Source organism: Ailuropoda melanoleuca, chromosome 3 (genome assembly GCF_002007445.2).
Source record: "Ailuropoda melanoleuca isolate Jingjing chromosome 3, ASM200744v2, whole genome shotgun sequence".
Taxonomy (NCBI): domain Eukaryota; kingdom Metazoa; phylum Chordata; class Mammalia; order Carnivora; family Ursidae; genus Ailuropoda; species Ailuropoda melanoleuca.
Window position 1 is genome coordinate 27288437 of NC_048220.1, and position 14748 is coordinate 27303184.

General features: G+C 40.9%; 1 protein-coding gene across 5 annotated transcripts in view; it reads right to left on the reverse strand.

The window, feature by feature from the left end:
• SIL1 (SIL1 nucleotide exchange factor) overlaps positions 1 to 14748 on the reverse strand; it is a 209799-nt gene that overhangs the window by 54178 nt on the left and 140873 nt on the right. For 4 of the 5 annotated variants that reach the window (XM_034656085.1, XM_034656087.1, XM_034656088.1 and 1 more), the window contains 2 exons: positions 13096 to 13217; positions 11262 to 11363 (listed from right to left, as the gene is read on the reverse strand). In XM_034656085.1, coding sequence (XP_034511976.1) covers positions 11262 to 11363; positions 13096 to 13217 — 224 coding nt within the window. The remainder of the gene's footprint in view (positions 1 to 11261; positions 11364 to 13095; positions 13218 to 14748) is intronic. The other variant, XM_019795885.2, reaches the window with a different exon arrangement.

Consider the following 14748-nt stretch of genomic DNA (forward strand, 5'->3'; position numbering starts at 1 on the left):
TCAGCCCATCAACAGGCACTTAATGAGAAATGTGGCAGACCTTAAGTACTCTTAACTTCGGGGAGCCTGGCAGATTCTTCCTTAAATCCAGATGTTAATGGAATGCATATGGAACCATAATAGGAATGTCATAGGCAATGGAATCATGGTGGCAACTACTCTGTACAGCTGATGAAAAGAACATCGGAGCCTAACTTTCAGGCCAGGCAACTAGGCTAAGAATACTGCAAGCAAAACTGTGTCCCTCCTTTTTGCCAAGGGCCACTCCTAGTACTTTGCAGCAAATGGTTCTTTTCTCCAGATGCTTTCATAACCCTACCTTTCTATAGTTTCACTATGTTGCTAGAAAACATTGTTTTCTTAATCATCCTGCTTGAGAATCAGTAGGCTTCTTGAATTAGAATTCATGTCTTCTAGCAATTTTTGAAAAACATCAACCAAACCTCTTTTAATATAGCCTCTCTACCATTCTCTTTATTCTTCTGGAACTCACGTTAAACTTTTTATTCTACTCTCCTTATCTCTTAATCTCTTTTTCCTTTTTCCATTTCTGTCTCTCCATGCTGGACTCTGGGTGATTTCTTTAATTCTGTATTCCAGTTTGCTTAATCATTCCTCAGCTGTGTCTGACCACTTGTTTGCCTTAGCAATACTGGATTTTTAGTTGCAATTATTTTATTTTCCACTTCTAGAAGGCCTATTTGTATCCTCTCCAAATCTTCCAGGACATTGTTATTTTTGATAGCATACTATTCTTTACTCATACTTTTTTTTTTAAAGATTTTATTTGACAGAGCACAAGCAGGGGGAGCAGCAGAGGGAGAGGGAGAAGCAGACTCCCTGCCGAGCAGGGAGCCTGACCCAGGGCTCATCCCAGGACTGTGGGATCATGACCTGAGCTGAAGGCAGACACTTAACCGAATGAGCCACACTGGTGGCCCTCTACTCATACTTCTGATAAAATCTTTTATCTCTTTGAACATATTAAAAGAACAAATTTATATTCTGTACCCTCAGAATTTTACTATCTATAGTTTCTCTGGTCTGATTATGTTGCTTCTATTGTCTTTCACAGATGATGTCTTTTTTTTTTTTTTTTTACTGCTTTGTGATATTTTGATTATGAGCTCATCATCATTGGAGTTCTTTTCTTTGTGGAGATGCTTTCAGACCTGGGTTTAAGATGCGTTTTTCCAAAGAGGATTTATATATGGTTCTACTAGTAACCTGTAAATTCTGCCAACTTGGAACATTCTTTAAAAACTTTTTCTTATGTAAATTTTCATATACACTCAAGTAGAGAGAGAATAGTATAATAATCTTCCCTAGACCCATAATTGAGCTTTTAAAATTATGAAGACATGGGGGCACCTAGGTGGCTCAGTCGTTAGACGTCTGACTTCAGCTCAGGTCACGATGACAGGGTCCTGGGCTCGAGCCCCACATTGGGCTCCCTGCTTCTCCCTCTGCCTGTTGCTCCCCCTGCTTGTGTTCTGTCAAATAAATAAATAAAATATTTTTTTTAAAAAGGTTCTAAATGGTGATATTCTAAATGCATCATTCTTTTTTTTTTTTTAGCTAGAATTTCTCTGTAAAGATAAACTTCCCTCATCAACTATTTGAGTACATTGAAGTTCAATTCATATGGAATGGTAGGAAAATGCTTTACTGTTTCTGTTTATTTGGCACTTTTCATTATGAATTGGTTTCCTACCCAGTACTCTCCAAAGACTAATGAGATGGGTTTAACTTTTTTTTTTAAGTATCATGATGAACTTGGGGATTTAATTATATTTGATTTGCTTTAATTCATAGCAGTGATCATCTTTCTTGAGACTCAAGGTATCCCATCCATAGCCAATGGAAACTATTTCACAATGACTCCTCAGTCCTTCACACAAGATCCTACCAGTCTTTGAGAGCTTCCTTGCTTTCTAATATGACAAGATATTCACTATCATTTTGTACACGTCTTACTACAGACTTGACATCAGCAATTTCTCCAAGAAATCATAGCTCCTTTTAGTGGCAAATGCAATTTTAGAAAGAAATGGTATTTAGAAAATAAAATCTAGCATAAGAGTTCCTACATTGTTGGTGGAAATGCAAGTTGGTACAGCCACTCTGGAAAACAGTGTGGAGGTCCCTTAAAAAGTTGAAAATTGAGCTACCCTATGATCCAGACATTGCACTGCTGGGTGTTTACCCCAAAGATACAGACGTAGTGAAGAGAAGGGCCATATGCACCCCAATGTTCATAGCAGCATTGTCCACAATAGCTAAATCGTGGAAGGAGCTGAGATGCCCTTCAACAGATGACTGGATTAAGAAGATGTGGTCCATATATACAATGGAATATTACTCAGCTATCAGAAAGAACGAATTCTCAACATTTGCTGCAACATGGACGGCACTGGAGGAGATAATGCTAAGTGAAATAAGTCAAGCAGAGAAAGACAATTATCATATGATTTCTCTCATCTATGGAACATAAGAACTAGGATGATCGGTAGGGGAAGAAAGGGATAAAGAAAAGGGGGGTAATCAGAAGGGGGAATGAAACATGAGAGACTATGGACTATGAGAAGCAAACTGAAGACTTCAGAGGGGAAGGGGTGGGGGAATGGGATAGACTGGTGATGGGTAGTAAGGAGGGCACGTATTGCATGGTGCACTGGGTGTTATACGCAACTAATGAAGCATCAAACTTTGCATCGGAATCCAGGGATGTACTGTATGGTGACTAACATAATAATAAAATTAAAAAAAAAAAAGAGTTGCTCATTGTTATTGGGTTTATTTTTTACCTAGATCCTTTCAGTGGACAGAGCCCCCCCCAATCCCCCAAATACACTTTTTAAGGAAAAAATTCATCATGAGTTCTTACTAGTAACTTCCAATTCAAAGTCAGGAGTAAGGGGGATTTTACACAATCTCCAATTTTACATTAGTATTTCCCTTCTGTTGTGTTGAAAATCCTGCTTCTCAGAGAAACCAGCATAATTATTCATCTGCTTTATCCCACAATTCAGTCTCAGAATAACAACACCAACACTTCTATCAACAGTAAGATGTCTGAAGTTTTGCAGGCTTTTTTTGTCCTTAGGATATATCCAAATTGAGATGTACAAATTATTGGGTTGTAAATCATACAAAATAGTTTTCCCTATGTGATTATGCCACCAATTCTATAGATGGATCCGACTGTTTCACTTAGCTCTTGATTTTTACATTTTGAGTTTTTAGACTATATAAAATACATGCGTAACTCGGAAGTCTCTCTCTCTATAACATAACCTTCTATTCTTCATTTTTAAAAATATAAGCAAGTCATAGACACATGATTAATTGCAGTTATTCATACTTGACCTGCTTTTTCTCATTTAATATATCCTACAATGTATCACCGCAGAAATGGTCTGTATTATATAGAAATAGTCTTTGATCTTTTCTACAACCATGTAGTACTCCATGAAATAAGTTCTACAATTCATTTGTCAGTTTCCTACTGATGGACATTTCCATCTTTTGTTATTACAAACAGTGCTATGATGAATAACCTTCAACACACATATCTTTTCATATTTTTACCAATGTGTTTTAGAGGTAGAACTCTGAGAGTAGAAGTAACATTTCAAGGGGAGAAGATATATACAATTTTGCTAGCTACTGTACAATTTCCTTCAATAAGGACTGTACCATTTTGGTGGAACTCCACCAACAGTGCTTGAGAGCATGTTTCCCAGCAACTTCACAAAACGAGTATGCTATCAATTTTTGAATTTCTGCCAATCTGATAGGTGACAAACAGTATTTCTGTATTTTTTAATTGGATTTTTTTCTCTTCTTATGAGTGGCCATTTTTTCACATGATAAAGCCATTTACATTTTTTTAATTCCATGGACTGTATCTAGCCCATTTTCTATAGGGTTATTAGTTTTGTTTATTCTCTATTTTTAGGTGCTCTTTATAAATGAGTATTAATGCTGTATCTATAAGTTGCAAACATTTTTTTCCAGTTCATTATTTATTGAGACCATTTTAAACTAAATTCACAGCTTGACTATTTTCAGGCCATAAAAGGAATATGATTTCCAGCCTAAATGCACTCAAGGGCTGGCTTGGGTGAAGAATTTTCTGGGGAATTTTTCTCCCTTCTATTCAAAGCCAAATTCTCTTAATATCTCCTTTTGAGTAGAAGATTTTCATCTTTCTGATTCTTCTTTTCATGGGCTGTAGGCTTTGACTCCTGTCCCCCAGCTTAGAGAGCCATGAAACCAAAAGCTCTTGGCCACTAGGGAATGGCATTGTACCCAGGACAGTTCCAAGTTTCACTTTTCTGTATCTTTTGGGATTCGTGCTTTCCATTATATTTATCTTCAGGACTCTCTCACTTTCTTGCATGGCCACCACATAGACTATGATGTTATTAATTTCCCCCTTTAGTTATGCAAAACAGTGGCACTACAGTTTGTTAGGTCAATTAAGCATTTAAGGAAAGGTTTAAATATTTAATCCAGCATCTTTCGATATTCTGAACCAAGAATGCTCCTTGGGAAATGTAAACCACCATTTGCTAGATACAGAAGTCCCCCAGTTCTGTTTTGTTACTTATCATTTAAATTTTAATTACAAATATAATATAGATTCATTGAAAGAAAAATGAAACAAAACAGAAGAGAAAATAAAAACCTTCCCTGCTGTTAGTGGCTTAATTCCTCCCACCGATTTTTGGTGGATTCAGCTTTGATGTTAGACTATTTGCTTTGCATCCTGAAACATTCTAAAACATACCTTCTGTAAAGTTCTGTGGGTGCCACAGAATTGGAAACCAGTGTCCAATCTCAAGAAGCTTTCAATTTTGGGGCGCCTGGGTGGCACAGTGGTTAAGCGTCTGCCTTCAGCTCAGGGCGTGATCCCGGCGTTATGGGATCGAGCCCCACATCAGGCTCCTCCGCTATGAGCCTGCTTCTTCCTCTCCCACTCCCCCTGCTTGTGTTCCCTCTCTCGCTGGCTATCTCTATCTCTGTCAAATAAATAAATAAAATCTTAAAAAAAAAAAAAAAAGCAGCTTTCAATTTTATTAGGGAAAAGGAAAGAACTGGCATACACAGAGAATCAGATGTATTTAAGAATCAGTTTTAGGAGTCCAAACAACAAACACTAATAAAGTTGAAAAGATAGAACTTTGTGGGCTGGAGTTATGCAAGGAACAAATTAAGAAGGAGGTAGTCAATAAATGAAAAAATTTGAAGGCAGCCACACAGAGGATGTGGAGGAGTCAGGGGCACATCACAGAGACAGATTCAAAAGAAATACAAGGGACAAGTTCATTAAGCAAAGTGGTGCCTCCCTCACCAGAATGAAGTCTTGGTTTCTGCAGTTGTCCGGGTGGCTGGTCAGGCTTGGGGCTCATTTTCCATTTGTGATTAATAGCCATTTGAAAAAAAGTATGAGACTTTGAATGCAGCTTTAAGAGCTACGGCTATCCAACTTACCCAGACAAATTTCGGCTAATATGCTAATCAATTTATCAGATATAAAATGGTTTGAACACCTCCCCTGGCACAGGAGGAGTGTGAACAATTAGCTCCTGGAGTGAAGAGGTCAGAACTAGTCCTAGGGAGTCAGATCTGGATTTCTATCAAATGCTGGCATCTCCAACGCCTGACCTCATCCCAATCTCTGACCTTCAATTTTCTGGGCCTTCAGCCAGGGGTGGGGGGCACATACTTACTTCCACAACTTTAAATTTTAAAGGGTCAAGGAATGGTATCTGAATCATCCACTATTACATCATTAATCATAACAGCACTCACCACTCCACCCCCATATGCTATCTGGGGAAACACTTCATTTCCTAGGTACAAGTTTATGCTTTTATTTATTCATTCATTCATTCATTCATTCATTCATTCATTCATTATTTCCTAGCTTTCAATGCAAGGTTCTGTACTATATGGTAGGGAGACAATGAGATGAAGATAGAAAACAAATCTTATCCTTCTTATACAGTCTAAGATTATCTACAATAAACAGGTAGGGACACCTGGGTGGCTCAGTAGGTTAAGCATCTGATGCTTGATTTCAGCTCAGGTCATGATCTCGGGGTTGCGAGATCAAACCCTGCATCGGGCTTGCACTGGGCATGGAGCCTGCTTGAGATTCTCCTTCTCCCTCTACCTTTGCCCCTCCCCAACCTTCCAGAAATTTAAATAAATAAATAAAAATAAACAGGTAATCAAACAAAGATGTAACTGCAAATTGAGATGAATGCTGTGAAGAAGCAAAGAGAATGTAAAAGGAATTTAAGATATGACACAGTTTGGAAATTTTATGAATATGAATATATTCAGTTACAAGTATCAGAACAAAGACCACCAGTGATTTCTTTTTTTTTTTTTTTAATTTATACCACAGAGAGAGAGATAGCCAGTGAGAGAGGAAATACAGGCAGAGGGAGTAGGAGAGGAAGCAGCAGGCTCCCAGCAGAGGAGCCTGACGAGGGGCTCGATTCCAGAACGCTGGGATCACGCCCTGAGCCGAAGGCAGACGCTTAACGACTGAGCCACCCAGGTGCCCACCAGTGTTTTCTAAAAAACAAATATGTTTATCTCGCACAACAAAAGTCTGAAAGTAGCTGGTTGCTAGATCAATATAGTGGCTAAACTATATTATAAAGGACCTAGACTCCTTCTGCTTTTTCCCCTCTATTGTTTATGCTCCTCAGCAGGTTGGCTTTTTGTCCTTGTGTTTCTCACCTCACTGGGTCTAAACCAGCTGCTGTGGCTCCAAGACAACCACAATCAAGGCATGAAGAGGTGGGTAGGGTCTCCTTACTACCTTTCTTTTTATAAGAGAGCAAAAAAAGCTTTCCAGAAGCCTTCTCAGGAAACATCTCTTCACTTCTCTTTGGTCAGAACTAGGTCAGATGCCCATCGCTAAAAACATCTACATTCACAAAGAATGGGATTACTGTTCTTGGTTCAGATTATTCATTTCCTAGCACTGGGAGAGGGAACCCTCTCCCTGAATATGTTCCTATCCTTACAATATCAAGGTTCCTTAAAACAGATTTTAAAAAAGGCAAATAGTTTTTAGTAGACACAATAGTGAAAATAAAAATCCAAAAGATTCATTCACCAACTAAATAACTAAAATGGGACAAAAACGACTCAAATATCCCTCAAAAGTTTCAAGCTTGGGTAACTACGACAATCATACTGCCAAGAATAGATAAGAGAATGTGGGAGGAAAAACCTAGCTTGTGAGAGAGACAAAAATTAATTCCACTTTCTTCTCCTTGAGTTTGAGGTGCAGTCAGACAGTCTGGTAGAAATGGAGGATGCGACTTGAGAGGAAAAGCTGGACTTCAACACAGATACTGGAATCATCCACGATGAGGCAGGATTTGAAACCACGTGAATATATAGAACCACCGGGAGAGAAAAGGGAAAATGCCAGAAAAAAATCTTGGTGAATAGCTATAATAAGGAGACAGTAAGAGGATGATGTTGCCATAAAAGGCAAGGAAGAAGGAATAATTAATTCCAGAGATACAAGAACCAAGGGAACACAATGACATGGCAGCCAAGGAGCAAAGTTGTTTCTTCTTTTTTTTAAAAGATTTTAAGTATTCTCTAGACCCATTGTCGGGCTCAAATCCCTAACCCTGAGATCAAGAGTTGCACACTGCACTGGCTGAGCCAGCCAGGCACCCTAAGAAATAAAGTTTTCAAAGGAAAGTACTGGTCGACATTGTTGACTGCTACAGAGATGTTAATGATTCCAAAATACTCTTGAAAAATTTAAGGAACAGTAGGAACATAATGGTCATGTGCACTTACTTGGATCCCTTTTTGTCTACTCTTTCATGGACTTTGGAAGGGAAGGAAAATATAGGTTGTGATATTGGAGGCAATGGTAAGGTAGGTGGGAAGGGGTCAGTGGATAACTAAGAACATTGTGGGCAAAGAGAAAGGAGTCTAGAGAGAGGGAAAAGGGTGAGGAGCACTAATGGAAGGGGAAAACAGGAAGATGCAGAAGCCGAAGGTCACAATAAGGCTAAAAACCAGATTTGACAGGGGAGATGAAAATGTGAATACGGAGGTGGTGAGCGAACATGAGATATTGACAAAAATGGGTAATGAATTTCAAGATATTTACCAGATAAGAGAAGTAAAGATAAAGGTCAATACAGGTGAGAATGTTAATGCCCAGCAAACTCACAAAAGCCATCATGCAGGAGGAGAGAACTAAAATTCACTAAGGATAGCAGGAAAGAAATCTGGAAATCAGAGGCCAACAGATGGGAGATGGGAGTCGGTGATAGGACAGTGGCCCAATGGTTAAAAATTAATTGGTAAGGGGGCGCCTGGGTGGCACAGCGGTTAAGCGTCTGCCTTCGGCTCAGGGCGTGATCCCGACGTTACGGGATCGAGCCCCACGTCGGGCTCCTCTGCTGGGAGCCTGCTTCTTCCTCTCCCACTCCCCCTGCTTGTGTTCCCTCTCTCACTGGCTGTCTCTATCTCTGTCAAATAAATAAATAAAATCTTTAAAAAAAAAATTAATTGGTAAGGGGTGCATGGGTGGCTCAGCCGGTTAAGCATCTGAGTTCAGCTCAGGTCATGATCCTGGGGTCCAGGGATCAAGTCCCATGCTGGGCTCCCTGCTCAGAGGAGAGCCTGCTTCTCCCTCTCCCTCTTCCTGTCGCTCCCCCTGCTTGTGCTCTCTTTGTGAAATAAATAAAATCTTAAAAAAAAAAATGAATTGGTAAAACTTTAGTGGGAAGAGCATAACCGAGGAAACCAGAGAGCCAATAAAGCGTGGGATAAGGGGGTGCAGGGTCGGGAGTGGGGAAGACATTCATTTTATAAAGAGATGCAACTAACACAAAATCTGCTAAGGAGGTTCCAAGGCAGATCCCAAGAAGAGAGGCTAGAACAGAAACCCGTTCCAGAGATCCATCATAAGAGAACACAACTGCAGTATGACTGATGGCACATGTACATCTTTTTTTGTACCAGGCACAGGTCCATGACCCCTGCAAACTGTGGACAGTTCAAACAAAAGTACTGCATTCAGTGAGGACCTACAATCCCATTTAATTGCATAATAATGCATACATATGCAGATGAGAATGTGAGCTACTAAAGATGGATATAGAACATGAAAAATGATGGAGACAGGGGCATGAAAACAGCAAAAGCCAGGGCTCTCTGGGGCAAGCACACCAGTTTCTTGATAATTTAACTCCTGACAGTTAAATGGTAAAGGCTACATATAGGGAGATAAGAGAGAAACAAAAGTAGGCAGCTGGTAGTTAGGCCGAGAAGACAAAGTACTTCTGTCTTTGAGAAATAAAACCAAAACCAGATTACAGAAGGCTCCATAGTCTCTGAAATTCACAAGGCCTTTATGAGACTTCTCGCACACAGAAGCACAATGACTTGTCCGGGACTCCAAGACTCTTGGTAGGTCAGACTGTAGACAGATACACACGGGTGCCCTAGTGAGATGGCATCAGGTCAGGGAAAGGCCAGTGAAAATAAGTGACTTAAAGAAAGGACGTGGAATGGAGAGAGAGAAGACAACAGGGGGTCCGTGAGGGGTGGGGGAAAGAGGCAGTGAGATAGGGAAGAAAGGAAAGAAACCATGAAAAGATGAAGCTGCCAAACACATCAGACCCCTATCTCCCCACCTCCGCATATCTTCTTATGCAAGAGCACGATCTGCCTTATTCAAAGGCAACAAACAGCAGAAAATGAGTGTCTGTGACCCCTAAATTAGTGTGAATAATATTTAAATAAGGGAACAGACTATTTCAGGAGCCACGTAACATTCAGTGGCCACATCAATTACATTTATGTCAACTCTTTCTTCTTGATCTTGGAATAATTGCTTCACGGTTAACACCAGGCAAGATATCTCTTTATCCACAGAATTGTGTGTGGAAGCTTTATTAAGCAATTAACCCAAGTAGGCAAATAAACACCCTGATGAAGCATCAAGATTAGCACCGAGAGATATACGCAGAACATAAGCAGAAAAGAAAATCAGGAAGATAAAGGTTTGTACTGTGAAAGTACAAGAAGTAAGAATTGTCTTATAGTGAAAACTCACAGCAAAAAGGACACATGGTGAGCATGATGATGTTACACCACTTATCACTGACAGGTGCTTTACAAGCTTTTTCACAGGACCTGCATATTATGTTACTTCATATTCACTCAACCTTATGAAATGCAGAAAATGGCTATCATTGCTTTTAGTTAACAGGTGAAAAGGTGAGGGGCACCTGGGTGGCTCAGCCATTAAGCATCTGCCTTTGGCTCAGGTCATGATCCCAGGGTCCTGGGATTGAGCCCCGCATCGGGCTCCCTGCTCAGCGGGAAGCCTGCTTCTTCCTCTCCCACTCCCCCTGCTTGTGTTCCCTCTCTTATTGTCTCTCTCTGTCAAATAAATAAATAAAATCTTTAAAAAAAAAAAAAAGGTGAAAAGGTGAGACTTAGAAAGGTGAAATCACTTGTCCATGAGTAAACAGTCAGTAAATAACAGACACTAGACTCGAACCTGGATTTTCTGACTCTTGGTGCAGTGGTCTGCCTGATCCTCCCACACACTCAAACATGTGGACTGAATGAAAAGTATTCCTACCCATGATATTTAAATAACACCGCCAAGCCCTGGGACTCCATGATTCTACTAAGCTCACTATAGCTTGAATGCTCTCTTGAAAAAGAGCGACTTCATCCAATCACACGCTCACTATGTGAGTGATGACCTCTGAAATTCACAAGGCCTTTATGAGACTTCTCACACACAGAAGCACAGGGACTTGTCCGGGACTCCAAGACTCCTGGTAGGACAGACTGTAGACAGATACACACGGGTGCCCTCGTGAGATGGCATCAGGTCAGGGAAAGGCCAGTGAAAATAAGTGATTCGAAGAAAGGAGGTGGAAAGGAGAGAGAGAAGAGGGGGTCCATGAGGGGTGGGGGAAAGGGGCAGTGAGATAGGGAAGAAAGGAAAGAAACCATGAAAAGATGAAGCTGCCAAACACATCAGTGTGTGTGTGTGGGTGGGTGGGTGTGCGCGCACACGTGCATGTACTGTATGCTGGGGGCAGGTAGGGAGCTGCAAAACCAACACTTAGGACATTGGAAGTCAATAATGAATATGAGACTAGAGCACTGAAGCCTACTTCTCTGCATGGAAAGAGTTACCTTGCACCAAGTTCCTCTTTGCATAAAATACTCACATTTTCATGATGTTTAGGGAGCCTGCCTTTGGCTTCCAAAAGCTCTGGCGCCATACCATGCCGTCACTGTAACTGCCCTCCAGTGGGCCATCGAAAGCCCAGCTAGAACATTTTGAATACAGCAGTTTGCTTGCCACCAAAACACTAAGTTACGATATTTTATATTTATCTCTATTTAAATTTTAGTGATGCCACATAAATGTTAACATGGTCTTATGCTAATACAATCAAGCATAAGTCTTAATAACACCACACACTGGCACACCCCTGGGTGAGTTATGGCCTGCTAAGCAGGCCTAATGCATGCTTCTCAAGTTCCTTAGTCTCATTTAAATAAGATGTGACATCAAGATGTTACACAGTTTCCCCCAAAAAATGTGTTTCCAGAAGCAATGGCAAGGGACATGTAGGATAATTTGCTCATATTGAAAGTGGAAAGAAGGTACTTGGGATTATAGGAAACAATTTCAAAAAGAGTCTGGGGAAAGAGGTTAATAATGTTTGATTTAGTTATTTCATGGCTTGAGAAACAAAAAAGTGAGCTTCCATAAGTTCTCAAGCCTCTGAAGCCATAAGGATAAGGCCCTGGACTTCTCTCCAGGGCTGAAATCACAGCGACCTATGAAAAACTCACAGATCCTCCACCCTTCCAGTAGCGGCACAGGTATACATCTCCCTGGGCTTCCTGAGGGACTGTCTGGGTCTGGTAGGTGAGACCAAGGGAGGCAGAGTGCCCTGGGAGCCACAGCCTACACTGTCAAAAACACAACCACAGGATAACCGGGGCAGGTTAGTGATAAGGGGCACAAAGGCCTGCAGGGTGCTCAGCCTTCCCTCATGGAACAATTCTTCCAGCCTTACCAGCTCTGCCCCTCAATTTACTAAGAAAAGACCCAGCAGCCTTTCACAGTAAGGAGACATCAGTCTGAGATTCCAATTAAATAACAATAAGAATGGATGAAAGGCAAAGGAAATCTTTTCAAAACAAAGCCTACAATAGCAAAAATGTTTACAATAGCCTTTCTCCTGTAACATCTTAATTCCTGCACCCTAGCAGAGCAACCCTAATAGCTACTACCCATGCCCTTGCACCAAGAATCAGAATACTGGTTCCTATTTTAGAAGCACAAATAGTCCTAAGAACAGATTTTCAAAAATGAAAGGAACTGTGGCTCCAGTGGACCAAGTGCAGCTTGAAGACATCTTGACTTGCTTAGTATTGTGATGTGGTACCCACACATCTTTCTGCATCCACCCTTAAGAGATGCTGTGTTCCCATTCCTCTTGCCTTATCACTCTTCTAGCATATGCCAGACTAACTGAAATTTAAACAAATTCCAACCCAAAGAGTACAATAACCTGACTGCATGTTGATTAGTACCAGACAAGAAGGAGAAGGCATATTCCTCCCCCAAAAGGCCCTCCTCGGTCAGGTTCAACATTTATTCATCAACAGATGTAGCTTCATTGCAAAAGGATCAACTCTTAGAGGTCATTCCCTTCCACTCAACCAGCTATGGGTGGTCTAACTTTTTATTAGCTCTGAATGCAACACAGAATGTGACCTAAAATACATTATTATATGTCCGTAAGATGAGAGGGAACAGAGAGTCACACATGGTAACAACACGGTGAAAATTCTTATCTACTTGGAGTAAGGGCAGAATCAAATTCTTACCCTAGTTTCATTAGGATTACAATGAAATGTAGATAGGGTTGTGCAAGAGTTCATTTGTAACCTCCTTCCAGGCCAATCAGGCCAAAAGTAAAGCTAGACTTCACCTGAAGGGCCCTAACTATCCTGGCCAGTGGGATCTTCACCTATCCTGCTCACCTGGAAAAGGCAGCCCCCAGCACAAACGCAGCATACTCCTTCACTAGGGGTTCCGTGCTGTTCAGCCCGTTGATCACCACTTGAAGGCCACCAAAGGAAAGCAGGTCCTGTGCATTATCCATCTGTAACAAAGGCACAGCTTAGTATAGTATAGCCATCAAAGAAAGAAGGGCCCTTCTTATTGCCTTTATTTTGGTTAGTATCCAAAAAACTTAAAAAGTAGAGTAAAAAGCAACAGTGGCCATTCTGACCAACTAGAAAAGATCTGTAATAACAAATTATATTCTTAAATTTGAGATTTCCGAATTCATCTAACATGATTTACGAGCACCTGCGTGGGAAATGGCCAAAATGGCACCTAGCTATTGCTTATGCCAAACATGTCCTGGAAAAATTCTATAACCTTAATGAATCACAAAGCTTGCTCCTAATGTACAAGCTGCTAACACAAAGATCTGGCATCATCAGGACTATAAATGGTGCTGTGCTTCCTGTTCATGTCCAGTCCCAGCGCAGGGAGTGGAAGAAGCAGACACTACAAAAAAAGAAGTCCTCTCTCTTCCTCACTTCAGACAGTCTAAGCCTGACTGATTCTGAGGACATTCACAATAAAATCTGCACAGAAAACTCTCTCTCTAGGCCTGTGTTACTGGCTAGTGGCTATTATTGGATAGTGCATAACATTTCCATAATCAAATAAAATTCTATCAAATAGCACTGGCCTAGGCTATCCTTCAAGGTCCAAAGTCTCAAGTCTAGACTATTTCCCTTTTATTACATAGGGAATCTCACTCCTCAGGCTTCCTTAGTATCCTGGAACAAGAAAACTCAACTTGTTCAGGAAGGTCACTGGATCCTATTTTCTCCATGTAGTAACTACAATCTCTCTTGGAAATACGTTTGTTGCTACAAAGACTGCCTCTTGCCCACAGTCTGATACCACGCTACAAATCATCAGGGAAATGTAGGAAGCCTGCCCAACACCGTGACTGCTATCCACCTTTTACCTCCAGATGCCTCCATTTCCTACCTGACTGTGCCCTTACAAACTAGACAAAAACTCTAACAGAGAAACTGAGTTTGAAGGACTTGACTCTGTTTCTGGGTGGACCTAGACTGTTTTCACCACTTAGAAGATCATTTTTATATATTCTGATATAATCTCTGCAAGAACAGGGTTTTTTTCTGCCTGTTCATTGTTGTAGGTCCAGTGATTAGAACAGTGCCGAACGTATACTTTGGTGCTCAGTAAGCAACTGTTAAACCAATGAACAAATATGATCAGAAACAAACGTTACTGAAATAAACTCCACAATGAGTAACAAAGGCAGCCGAGGGTATCTGTGCTGACAAAATGGATGGGTCCTTGTTACCAGAGGCCTGAAGAGACAGCCAAGCCAGGGTTCTGAACCAAGTGTGGAGTCTGCTCTGTCATAAGGGCCCCCCAGTCAGGGCTGGGACTTTTCTGCCTCAATCTGTCCTTATGAAGAGGAGTCATTACTGGACCATAGGCCCGCCAACTAGGGAGACTCAGAGCTGGGCGTTTGGCTGGCGTAAGTACAAATAATAATTCATGAGCCTTCCTTTCTCATGCAGTCTAGTTTTAAAATCTAAGAACTCACTGCCTCTTTTTTATCCGCCCCCCCGCCAAGT